The 12,311-nt window shown below is 52.8% G+C and overlaps 1 protein-coding gene across 2 annotated transcripts; it reads left to right on the top strand.

Moving 5' to 3' along the window:
• Positions 1–117: 117 nt before the first annotated feature.
• MYORG (myogenesis regulating glycosidase) lies at positions 118–8,019 on the top strand. 2 transcript variants are annotated; one of them, XM_055427321.2, is made up of 2 exons: positions 118–438; positions 3,906–8,019. In XM_055427321.2, exon 2 carries the CDS (start codon positions 4,040–4,042, stop codon positions 6,182–6,184), a length of 2,145 nt encoding a protein of 714 aa, XP_055283296.1. In that variant the 5' UTR covers positions 118–438; positions 3,906–4,039; the 3' UTR covers positions 6,185–8,019. The 2 variants fall into 2 exon arrangements, with proteins under 2 accessions (XP_055283296.1, XP_055283295.1); XM_055427320.2 differs by having other exon boundaries at positions 119–438; positions 3,973–8,019.
• The last annotated feature ends 4,292 nt before the right edge of the window (positions 8,020–12,311 follow it).

Genomic DNA, 12,311 nt, shown 5'->3' with positions numbered 1-12,311 from the left:
CAGGCTTGGGGCAGAGCCCAGCCCGCCTGTGGGTGAGCCACAGTCCAGCAGGGGCGGGCCTGCAGGCAAGTGGGGCGGGGACTGAGGGGAGCGGGGAAGGGGCTGGTGAGCCGGGAAGCACCAGGCAGGCGGCTGGCCTGAGCTGCCCCGAGCTGGGCACCGAGCAGAGCGGGGAAGGTAGGGACTAAAGGGCGTGGCCTCTAGTCCGCGTGACAATGTGGAAGGATGGTCCGACGCCAGCGGCGGAGCTGGACTTCGAGACTAGGCGAGACCGAAAGACCGGGGCGTGGCCGAGCAGTCAGGGGGCGGGGCCTGAGGACAGCCTCGGCAGTCCCCAGCGAGGCAGCGCCCCGGGTCGCACCGTAGCAGCTCAACTTCTGCGAGCTTGGAGGGGATCTGCGATAGCCTCCCTTCACCCCCACTTCTGGGGTCACTGCCGTGAGTGAGCCCCGGGGGAAGACCTTGGGTGGAGGGTGCTGGGGGAGAGTATTTCCTGCACTTTCTCTCCTACAGATGAGTAGGTGGGGTGAACCTGGACACCTGGGCTCCTTTTTGGGCCGCAGTCACCAGCTGGCGACCGGCCCCTTGACCTCAGTCTGTCCCTTCGGACATTATAGCTGCAGCATTGGCAGTGGGTGTAGGGTATTCCAGGCTGTAGGCTCAGTCACTCGATAGCCCCGGATCCCTTTGCTGCGCAGGACAGGGAGAGGGGCCCGGATCGAGTTGCCTTTGACATTTCCACCCCCGCCCTATCCCTGGGAATTGTGTTGGACAAACAACTCAACGTGGAATGGCCTCCCCTCAGTTGGATTGGGCCTGACCCTCCCTGTTAGAGCCAGCTAGAGGCTGGAAGCCAAGACTGAGGTTGACCATCAAGTGGGGAGAGGCTTGGCTAGGGCAAACCCCCACCTACCAGCCTTAGCCTGTGGTTGGCCAGATGGCGGAGGCGGCAGATTACAGGGGTCTCCAGGGCCACTGTTAACACCAGAACCACAGTCCCTGTACCAGATGCCTTAAAATTGCCACTTCCCACCCCCAAGAAGCCTTCCTGGAGCCAGTAGCAGCACCAGTCCTTGGGAGGACAGGCCTCACCATGCCCACATCCACCCCATGGAAGCCTGTTCCACCCCTTTGGCCACAAAGCTCTTTTCCTCTACTGCATTCAGATAGCCAGTCATTATCTCCCATTCCTAAAACTTACCCTGTGGGTGTTAAACCGGGATTTTGGACTCAAGAAACCTTGCTACCTGAGTGACTTCAAACAAGTGCCTTTTTCTGTTAGGGCTACTGTTTCCTCATCTGTAAAGTGGCACTGCTGCTGTGCCCCCTGTTCAGCGTGATTGTTAGGGTTGGATGCCATGGTGGCATTAAGGAGACCAGCACAGGGCCTGTGGGTTTTTGTCCTTCACCAAAGAACCTCAAAACTGTAGTAAGTAAGGATTCTTAGAACCTAAGTGTTTGAAAAGGCTATTGAGGACACCTTGGTGGCCTCTCCAGGCCTCCAGGGTTCAGTAGATGGGTTGGCTTAATATGAACGTTTGGAGGATGAGCTATCTCTCTTACATTAGATACAGACCATTTCTCCCTAGATGCCCAGAAGGCACCTTGGTTGTCTTGAATGAATTTTGGCAGCCTGGTCCGCCAAAGCCTGCTTTGGGTCTTGCTTAGCTTAAGGGCTTAAGGGTGTCCATGGTGGCTCAGATGGTAAAGAATCTGCCTGCAATGAACTCAGGGTTCAATCCCTGGGTTGGAAAGATCCCCTGGAGATGGGCATGGCAACCCACTCCAGTATTCTTGCCTGGAGAATTCCATGGACAGAGGAGTCTGGTGGCCTACAGTCCATGGGGTCACAAAGAGTCAGACATGACTGAGCGACTAACACTAGCTTAAGGGCATTAGATAAAGGCTACTGCCTACACTTTCCAGGACTTTTCTAACCTATGCCTACAGGAAGGGAGTCCATAGTGGGGTGGGAGAATTTTGAAGGCTAAATCATGTAGGATAAGAGGAAGGGAGTAAGAGGCTGTTCTAGACCAGCTGGAACTAACCAATTTCGAGAGTTAGGGAAAGGAGCTCAGAGAATAAGGCCCTGAGATAGAACCTCACTGGTAGGTGGTGGGGGAGGATATTGTTGGGAGCTGTATATTGACATCTGGGATCAAACTTCTGATCTGCACCTGGCATTCTTGATAATGTCTCCTGAGCAGTTCTGGAAAGTCCTTGGAAGTCTCTGGGGACTTGGAAACAGACACTGGCATCTGGGAGGAGTCTAATTACTGTTTGTTAGTCTCCTCTTTCCTCCCCACCACCCCCCCAACCTCCAGCTGGAGCAGGCCGGCAGCTGGCAGGCTGGCAGTGTATATATCTGTGTATGCACCTGGTTGGTGCTATTTCTTTGTTGGACTCTGCCCTGAGGGCTGGGACAGGAAGGGTCAGTAGCCTTGAACAGCAGGTTGGGACACACCTCCACCCGAGTTTGTGTTTCTCTGCAGTCATATCTGAGTCTTTAGCATACAGTGTATGTGTGTAGTGTGGGTGTCTGACTGCCAGAGAGTTGGGGGTGGAGAAAAGAAATTGACCCAAGATGGGTGGGTGAAATTTCCTAAAGCAGGTGGCCTGAAGGATTTAGGTTAAGGAAGGAATGAGGTTGGTAGTCATAGGATAGGCCTGGGTGGAAATGGAATCAGAAGGACAGGTGAGACCATGTATGCCTTGAGCCTCAATTTGCAAAGCTTAGTCTTCTGAACATCACGGGGGCCTTGAACAGCTCCCTGAACTAGGGAGAGATGTAATCTGATAAGTACTTTAGAAAGATCAGGTTAGTATCTGGGAGCAGAAGGCCTTGAGGGAAAAGAAGTTGAAATCAGGGAGGCCTATTGAGGAAGTGTTGCAATGGTACAGGAGAGAAATTACAGTGCTCTCACTAGGATAGGAGCAAACAGGACAGTGGCAGAGTGCTGGAGACAAAGCCAGGGGGTAACTGGCCTACAGATGTGGGTGCTGGGAGCAGAGCAGGAAGGTGGGCAGGGACAGGGACTCGGTGCTCCTGATGGCTGAGAGCAGAGGGGAGTTTGAGAGCAAAGAGAGGAAGATGTGAGAAGCCACCAAGCCCTCATGCTAGGCTCCTGAACCTTTCCTAATGTCCAAAACCCACCCTGCCACCCTGCCGCAAACCAGGCCCTAGGACTGAGTCTGGCTTCAAGTATCTTGTCTAATCTCCAGATTTAATATGGCTTCTGACTCAAGATTAAATTCCATGTCTGAGCTGTTCTCCTTCCTTTCTCCTCTCCCCCTTCTGCATAGGGAAGCCAGCCTACCACTGTGTTAAAGGTCTCAAGGAGCTCGCAGGCTTTTCTCCCTTCTCACATCATGGCCACTACTCTGGGAAACTAGGCCTTCTCCAGATCCTTCCCCTTCTCATCAGCCTGAACAGGCCCCATGTGTGATCCAGGGAGGCCTGATTAATTCTGTGATCCTGGACAGCTCCCTGACTCTGTCTGGGTTTGTTCCTCCACCAGGAAAATGGAGATGCATGTCATCTGCCCCTCCCCTTTCAGAAAGTGAAAGTGTTAGTCACTCAGTCATGTCCCACTCTTTGAGACCCCACAGACTGTAGCCAGCCAGGCTCTTCTGTCCGTGGAATTTTCCAGGCAAGGATACTGGAGTGGGTTGACAGTCCCTTCTGCAAGGGACTTTCCCAACCCAGGGATGGAGCCCCTGTCTCTGGCGTTGCAGGCAGATTCTTTACCTTTTGAGCTACCTCCCCTTTCAGAGTCCTGACTGATTTTGGCAAGCAGGGTGCCCTTGAGAAAGGGTAGGTAAGGTGCAGACAGAACATCCTGGTAAGAGTAAAGTCCTGACGTCCCAGTATACAACTGCCCAAAATACACACTTCTATCTTACAGAAGCAAATGTAAATACTATGGAATGAGAAGGCTCAGTTCCACCTCTCTCTTCCCCTTCCTGAATCAGGCCGGCCAGGTTCAGATTGGCGTTGTCGGGTCGCTCCCCTGCCCGCTCCTTTCTTAACTGGGGGCTGATGCCCCAGAATTCTCAGGAGAATTCCCAGGCCTACCCCCGCCGCCGCTCTGGGAGCCACACAGGTCGTAAGACTCCTGAGACCGTCGCAGCCACAACCATGTACACCTTCTTGCCTGACAACTTTTCCCCTACCAAGCCCAAGCCGTCCAAAGAGCTGAAGCCGCTGCTGGGCTCCGCGGTGCTGGGGCTGCTGCTGGTGTTGGCCGCAGTGGTGGCCTGGTGCTACTACAGCGCCTCTCTACGAAAGGCGGAACGCCTGCGGGCCGAGCTGCTGGACCTCAACCGCGGTGGCTTCTCGATTCGCAACCAGAAGGGCGAGCAGGTGTTCCGCCTGGCCTTCCGCTCGGGCGTCCTGGACCTGGATTCCTGCAGCCGTGACGGCGCCCTGCTTGGCTGCTCTCGCACAGCGGATGGGCGCCCGCTGCACTTCTTCATCCAGACGGTGAGACCCAAGGACACAGTCATGTGCTACCGCGTGCGCTGGGAGGAGGCGGCTCCGGGGCGCGCGGTGGAGCACGCCATGTTCCTGGGCGATGCTGGGGCGCACTGGTACGGCGGCGCCGAGATGAAGACCCAGCACTGGCCCATCCGCCTGGACGGCCAGCAGGAGCCGCAGCCCTTCGTCACCAGCGACGTGTACTCCTCCGATGCCGCCTTTGGCGGCATCCTCGAGCGCTACTGGCTGTCGTCGCGCGCCGCGGCCATCAAGGTCAACGACTCGGTGCCCTTCCACCTGGGATGGAACAGCACGGAGCGCTCTCTGCGACTGCAGGCGCGCTACCACGACACGCCCTACAAGCCACCAGCCGGCCGAGCTGCTGCACCCGAGCTCAGTTACCGCGTGTGCGTCGGCTCGGACGTCACCTCCATCCACAAGTACATGGTGCGGCGCTATTTCAACAAGCCGTCGAGGGTCCCAGCACCCGAGGCCTTCCGGGACCCCATCTGGTCCACATGGGTGCTGTACGGGCGCGCGGTGGACCAGGACAAGGTGCAGCGTTTCGCCCAACAGATCCGCCAGCACCGCTTCAACAGCAGCCACCTGGAAATCGACGACATGTACACTCCTGCCTACGGCGACTTCGACTTCGACGAGGCCAAGTTTCCCAACGCTAGCGACATGTTCCGCCGCCTGCGCGACGCTGGCTTTCGCGTCACGCTTTGGGTGCACCCGTTTGTCAACTACAACTCTTCCCGCTTTGGCGAGGGCGTGGAGCGGGAGCTGTTTGTGCGCGAACCCACCGGCCGGCTGCCGGCTCTCGTGCGCTGGTGGAACGGCATCGGCGCAGTGCTCGACTTCACGCGCCCCGAGGCCCGCGACTGGTTCCAAGGACACCTAAGGCGACTGCGCTCGCGCTACTCCGTGGCCTCCTTCAAGTTTGACGCTGGCGAAGTAAGCTATTTGCCCCGGGACTTCAGTACCTACAGGCCGCTGTCTGATCCCAACATCTGGAGCCGGCGCTACACGGAGATGGCGCTGCCCTTCTTCTCGCTGGCTGAGGTCCGCGTGGGCTACCAGTCCCAGAACATATCGTGCTTTTTCCGCCTGGTGGACCGCGACTCGGTGTGGGGCTACGATCTGGGGCTGCGCTCGCTCATCCCCGCGGTACTCACCGTCAGCATGCTGGGCTACCCCTTCATCCTGCCCGATATGGTGGGTGGCAACGCTGTATCTGAGCGCTCAACCAGCGGCGGCGATGTGCCCGAGCGCGAGCTGTACGTGCGCTGGCTGGAAGTGGCTGCCTTCATGCCAGCTATGCAGTTCTCCGTTCCGCCCTGGCGGTACGACGCTGAAGTGGTGGCCATCGCGCACAAGTTCACGGCGCTGAGGGCCTCGCTCGTGGCGCCATTGTTGTTGGAGCTGGCGGGTGAGGTCACTGACACGGGCGACCCCATCGTGCGCCCCCTCTGGTGGATCGCGCCAGGCGATGAGACGGCGCACCGCATCGACTCACAGTTTCTTATCGGAGACACGCTGCTCGTGGCACCTGTACTGGAGCCGGGCAAACAAGAGCGGGATGTCTACCTGCCCGCAGGCAAGTGGCGCAGCTATAAAGGTGAGCTTTTTGACAAGACACCAGTGCTGCTCACTGATTACCCCGTTGACCTGGACGAGATCGCTTACTTCATCTGGGTATCCTGAACTAGCCCAGGGCCCAGAAACCTGGCAGCCCTAACCCTAGTCTTCATGTAGGCCTTTAACCCTCAAAATCACAACAGCACCTTGCATCCCCCAGGAAGTCTCCAACTTTATACCACCCACTAGGTGGGTAATTGACCTAAATGTGCTGGAACCGGCTCCTGTAGGGTGGGGGAGAAGACACTGAAGCAACAACCCCCACAACTCCAGTGCACAATTGTTACAGCCCTCCTCTCCACAGGCACTCCAGTCTACAGAAACTCCTTCCCTTGGATGGGGGCATGAGAGCTCAGAGGAAAAAAATCAGCTCTCTTCCTGTAAAACACAGTTGGGTTTTAAATGCACAGAGAGGGGCACTTCCCCTGATAGTCCAGTGGTTAGGACTCCGTCTTTCCACTGCAGGGGGCTGGAGTTCAAGCCCTAGTAGGGGAACTAAGATCTCCTGCGTATCACAGTGGCATGGCCAAAACAAAAACAGAAAAGCACAGAAAGAAGCCTCACCTTCCATCTTTGTCCTTCTGAAGTGGTGACTTGGTCCTCTTAAAGGTCCCAAAATAGCCTCCTGCCACACTTAGAAAGGGCACATTCTTGGTGTTGGAAAGTGCCAGGCCCTGAGTTCTCAGCACTCGCCTGACCTGTGGCTGACCTGGTCCCACCCAGGTGGCGACAAGGGATGGAGGTACTTGGCCAACTGACAAGGAGGCAAGTGGTCCCCTCCCAAAGGCTGGGAGAACAGAGCCATCGTCATTGTCCCTCATTTGTGAAGAGACTCCTAACTCCGTCCTTAGGCATCTGTGTACACACATGGTTCAGCCCTGGGCCAGGGCCACTGCCTAATGGGCAAAGACTTGCAAAGCCATGCAGGCCAGACTTGGTGCCTTAACTCAAGAACCTGTATGTGTGTGTTCTGTGTGTATGTGTGTGTGTGAGAGAGAGAGGCACCACGGGTCCCTGGATCTATGGAAGTAACACAATACCTCTGAGGCTGCATAAGCCTGGAGGGAGGGGACAGGGAGCAAACTTGAGGTTTTGACTTTCAACCTGGTCCCTTCCTAGGTGATGTCCCTGGGACTCTAGTAGAAAATAAACAGCCCTGTCCAGATTTCTCAGCTGCCTCACTCCCTATACATATGGCAGAGGTATGGCTTAAAAGGGAGCCACGTTAGGGAATTCCCTGGTGGTCCAGTGGTTAGGACTCCACGCTTCCACCACAGTGGGCGCAAGTTTGATTCCCAGTCCAGGAATGCCGCAAGCTGGGTGGGAAAATAGGGGGGAAAAAAGACCGAAAAAAAAAGGGAAGTAGGGAAAGGATATTTTTATTCTGGTGGTGGTGTGCTTCAGCACACAAACTACTGCACACAGCAACACCCACAAATATACACACAGGGTAAGATTTTTCATTTTAGTTATTTTTCTTTGCTAAGAAGAGCAGCCAGAGAGTTTTTTCTGCCTTTGCAGCTGAGTCTGGGGAAGGAGTGGCTTGCCAGCAGTGGGGAGGTGGGAAGTAGGGCAGGGTTCAGCTTCCCTTAACAGCTCTGACAGCAGAATCAGCCCCTCACCCCCTAGAGAATGCATCTCTTTGCCCACTCCTCCACCCCTCGATTTTCTTTGTGAAGAATGCTAGTGAAACTTTAAGAGCACTCACCCCTGATTCTATGACTCATCTACAAACTGTGTGGCCTTGAGTAAGCTGCTTAACCTCTCTGAGCCTCAGTTTCTTCATCTATAAAATGGTGATAATAATGCCTACCTCCCAGGTTGTTGTGGGAATTATAAGCACAGATGTATGTAAAGTGCCTGGCACAAGTAGGTGCTCAATAAAAGCTATTATAATAGTATTTTTTTTTTTTTTTGCTTGCTTAAAAACAACAGGGACATTTTTCCAGGCTCCAGGTCCCAGCCCAGCTGGCTTGCTCTGAGCCTGCATGTGATACCCTCTTCCCAAACCTCTACACACAGCACTCAGTTGAGCTCTGAGTTTGTGACCTGGGGGACACTGTGGTCCATGAGAAAGGCAAGAGAAGAGACATCTGAAGTGGAGTGTCAGGAGCCAGGAGTCCCCAGGAGATGGGGAGTACATGGAATTAGCTTCCCTCTCTTTTTGGTCAAGAGCATTTACCAGTCAGTATTCAGTGATGAGCCTTCCTAGGTCCTGGTGCACAGCCATGGGATATGTGTGGAGTGACTGTAGAAGGAAGACACCTAAACTGGGTCCTGGGAGGCTCCCTCAATGGCTGGAGAGCATGACTCACACTTAAGTGGCCCTCCACTTCAGACTTTGCAGTCTGAAGCAGTTGGCCTAACCTCTCAAGCATCGGCTTCTTTATCTTTAAAATAGAATTTCTAGAACTCATTGAGATGTGTCTGTAAAGTACTTATGCAAAAATTGGCAAGAAGTAAGTGTTTAGTAAATGGTAACTCCTATGAACTCTTGATTGTAAACAAGGACTGAAGGCAAACTGCCTAAAACTTGTGCTGTATCCTACTGGGTAGCCTCTAGTCACATGTCACTTCTTAAATTTAATTTTTAAATAAATGTAATTAAAAATCCAGTTCTTCAGGCACGCTAGCCACATTTCAAATATTCAAAAGCCATGTGTGACTAGTGGCTCACTTGTTGGACAGTTCAGATTACAGAACATGTAGCATAAAGTTCTACAGCCCAGGACCAAGCAAGTGTGTGCTGAGATGGCATGGGAGGGTGGGGGTGGGTAAAGTAATCTGGAGGGTCTAAGTCATCTGGCCTGGAGGAGGAGTATCCTTTAGAAGAGCACTGAGGGAGTTCCCTGACCGTCCAGCAGTTCGGACTCCACACTTCCACTGCAGGAGGCCAGGGTTCAATCCCTGGTCATCAGGGAACTAAGATCCTACAAACCATGTGGTGTGGCCAATTGGAAAAAAAAAAATGAAGTCAAATGTTAAGAATTTTAAGAGGGCATTGAGGGCAGGCAGCTCAGCTGGAGGAGGGGATACACCATGCCCACTGAGCACTCACTGTGTGCTAGGGCAGGGCCAGAGGGCAGAGTGCCCTTGAGTGGCCACATTCCAGCCAAATGGGCCTTGACTTGTGGTCTGGTTTCTAGTCTGGCCTCTGCCATTGACCTCATTAATCACAAAAGCATAGATGAATAAACTAAAATGCTGAGAGAGGGAAGAGGGCATTGACTTGAGTCACACAGATTAGTCCCCAAGGCTGGACTGGAACCTGATGTTCTGTATTGAGTTACCTAGGATCTACCGCCCAGGCTTCACCTGTCTTTCAACAACTTGGCCCAGCTCCTCTCTGTACACATCCAAGGTTGCAGAATCATGGAAATGTATGTCTTTGAAGCAGCCACCCAATGGGTCCAATTCTAGACCAAGAAGTGTTTCCCTTTCCCCCACTGACAACAAAAAAGAGAGGTTCAAGAAGTTGGGGGGTGGTGGCTGGAATGGTAGGAACCATAAGAAAGAGCTGGTCTTGGGATGGGGGGAGGGGAAGGACCAGGACTAAAAGCTCCCTCTACCCATTTGCTAGGATGCCAGAAACTCTGCCCTCCTTGGAGCCTTGTTCAGCCCCCCACCATCCCTTCCAGCACTTCTTATACATTCCATGTTTATCTCTCTGCACGTTGGGGTGGGAGCAAGGGCTAGCCCCCCTCCATGGAGCTTCCAGCAGCCTTGTCATGGCCAGTTCCACACTGGTCTTTTCTGTACCACTGAGGGTGGGGGTGGGGATGCTGGTATGCAGGAACAGAGAGCTCCCTTCCCCAGGGGTAATGGGCGGGAGCTTGAGTGGACACTGCAGAATATCCGGGACTGGGGACTAACACCCCCATTCTGTGACCATGTGCAGCCTTAGAGTCTGCCCTAGTTTCCCTTCCAGCACTATATGAGTTGGCTGAACTCTGGCCAAGTCCTCTCTCAAGACCAAGATTTGAATTTTCTGGGAGGATATTTGCTCTGTTCTCCCAGATTTGGGCAAAGGATCCCTCACCCTGGTTGGCTACAGAGCAAGTAAGTCTTCTTTTGTTGGTTCCCCTCACCAGGATTTCTGTCCCTTTTCTCAAATCCAAGGCAGTATTGACTTCTCCATCTCCTGGCCACTACCCCATGTCAGATCTTATCAGTTCTAGCCTGGACCATTGCAGCGGATTCCTAACTCTGTCCACTCTTGAACCCTTCAATTCAATCAGTATAGCAGGCAACCAAAGAAATCTTTCTGAAATTCAATCAGGTCATTTAGGAAAAAATTCAAGCTCTGATGTTCAAGACCTCTAAGATCTAAATTATTCTCACACTTCTGTTTTGCTCACACACACATGCTTATGAGCATATTTGGAAAATAATTTGAAGAGATACTCCCTTCTGTTCTGGGAACAGCTGCACAGCCCATCCCTATGAGAGGAGGCCTGCCCAGACCAGCCTTGAAGAAGACTGCACGGCAACTGGGTGATTTCCTTTCCTGCCATTGTCCAGCTCAGTGGGACTTCTGCTGACGCCCTCCCCTCTTTGGTACACACCCCAGCTCCCAAGGAACAACATGGTTTTTATCTTCAGGCTAGCTATTTTATTTCACCATGCCCAAGGATCTTTCCAGCAGCTTGAGGGGAGGAGAGAATTTCTTTTTTTCAAGGTGCTTTACCATTTTAATGAACTATAGGGGAAAAGATAAACTGAAATTTTTGTTAAATTGAGGCATCACATTATATTAACTTCAGGTATTCAGTGTAATGATTCGTTATTTGTATATATTGCTAAATGATCACCACAGTAAGTCCAGTTAGCAGCTGTCATCAGTTACAAAAAAAATTTTTTTCTTGTAATAAAACCATAAGATCCATTCTCCTACCTATATTCAAATATGCAATACAGTATTAACTATAGTCACCATGCTGTTCATTACAGCCCAATGACTGTATTTATTTTATAACTGAAAATTTGTACCTTTTCTCCCCCTCACCCATTAGGAGAGTGGAGAATTCTTGGCCTTAATAGGTTAAGTCCTGAGTCTGAGGGTGGGGTTGGGGGAGTGGGGAAAGCTGAAGAGGAAGAGGCTCAGTCCCTCGGTGGGGAGGGGGGTCCCAGTCTGAAGAACAGGAAGAGATTGTGCCTCTGTACTCAATATCTTTTCCCCTCCATAGCCCCTTTCCCCTCCTCAGGGGGTCCTGTTGAGAGCTTCCTATTACATAATCTGAGGTGGAGGCAGGGTAGGAGGGGAAGGAAGTGAAGGGGGAGGGTTAGAAGGAAGGTGGAGAGCAAGCTTTGCTGGACTCCGTAGCGCAGCCTCTAGGGAGCAGCAGTGGGGTTGGCACTGCCCTCCTCTAGAGCTTAAGGGACCCGCTGGATCACTCAGGGAACAGTCAGCCTCCACTTCTCACAAGTGGGGGCCCCACTTGGAGTCCCACACCAGCACCAGTATTTCAATTCAAATTGTACAATTAAAATCACCCCTATAGCTTCATGCCTTTAGGTCTTCAATTCAGCAAACAACTGCTTACTGTGGGGGTGTAAGATACTGCTTCTGAGAGTCAAGAGGGCATTTTGGTTTTCCAAAGCCTCTATCAAAGGCCCCCAAGAGGGGGAAACTTAGGACCACCCTCTTGGGATTAATTTACTAGATGCTTCTTCACCCTGGGATGGGCATCCCTGGTGGCTCAGAGGGGAAAGAATCTGCCTTCAATGCAGGAGACCTGGGTTCAATCCCTGGGTCAGGAACCCCTGGAGAAGGGAATAGTAAACCATTCCAGTATTCTTGCCTGGAGAATTCCATGGACAGAGAAGCCTAGTGGGCTATAACCCATGGGGTTGCAAAGAGTCAGACACGACTGAGGACTAACATTTCACCCTGGGGTGGTGCAGGTGGTAGTGGGGAAAACAAGTGCAACTCCAAGAGAAGCCTCTTTGGGTGTAGGTGGGGACAGAACAGTGTTTACAGAAGGAGTGGTTGTCAGGGAAAGCTTCCAGGAGGAGATGCTCTGGAACCTGGTTGGAGGGCCTGAGACTGAAGGGGAAATTGCAGTCTTAACCCCATAACCCTTGAACAAGCCCAGGCAGCCAAAAGCAAAGTGGTGATGACAACAAAGCCCATTCACCTGTTAGATCCCAATCTCAGTTCTGCTCTCACCCTCCCTCATCCACTGCCCATTAA

Source organism: Moschus berezovskii, chromosome 7, assembly GCF_049115385.1.
Source record: "Moschus berezovskii isolate FMDL1 chromosome 7, NW_MosBer_1.0, whole genome shotgun sequence".
Lineage (NCBI taxonomy): Eukaryota > Metazoa > Chordata > Mammalia > Artiodactyla > Moschidae > Moschus > Moschus berezovskii.
This window is presented reverse-complemented; position numbering and strand designations above follow the sequence as displayed.

Bases quoted from the DNA above. Each gene is read 5' to 3' on its own strand.
- MYORG (XM_055427321.2), top strand. From the start codon at position 4,040: ATGCCCCAGAATTCTCAGGAGAATTCCCAGGCCTACCCCCGCCGCCGC.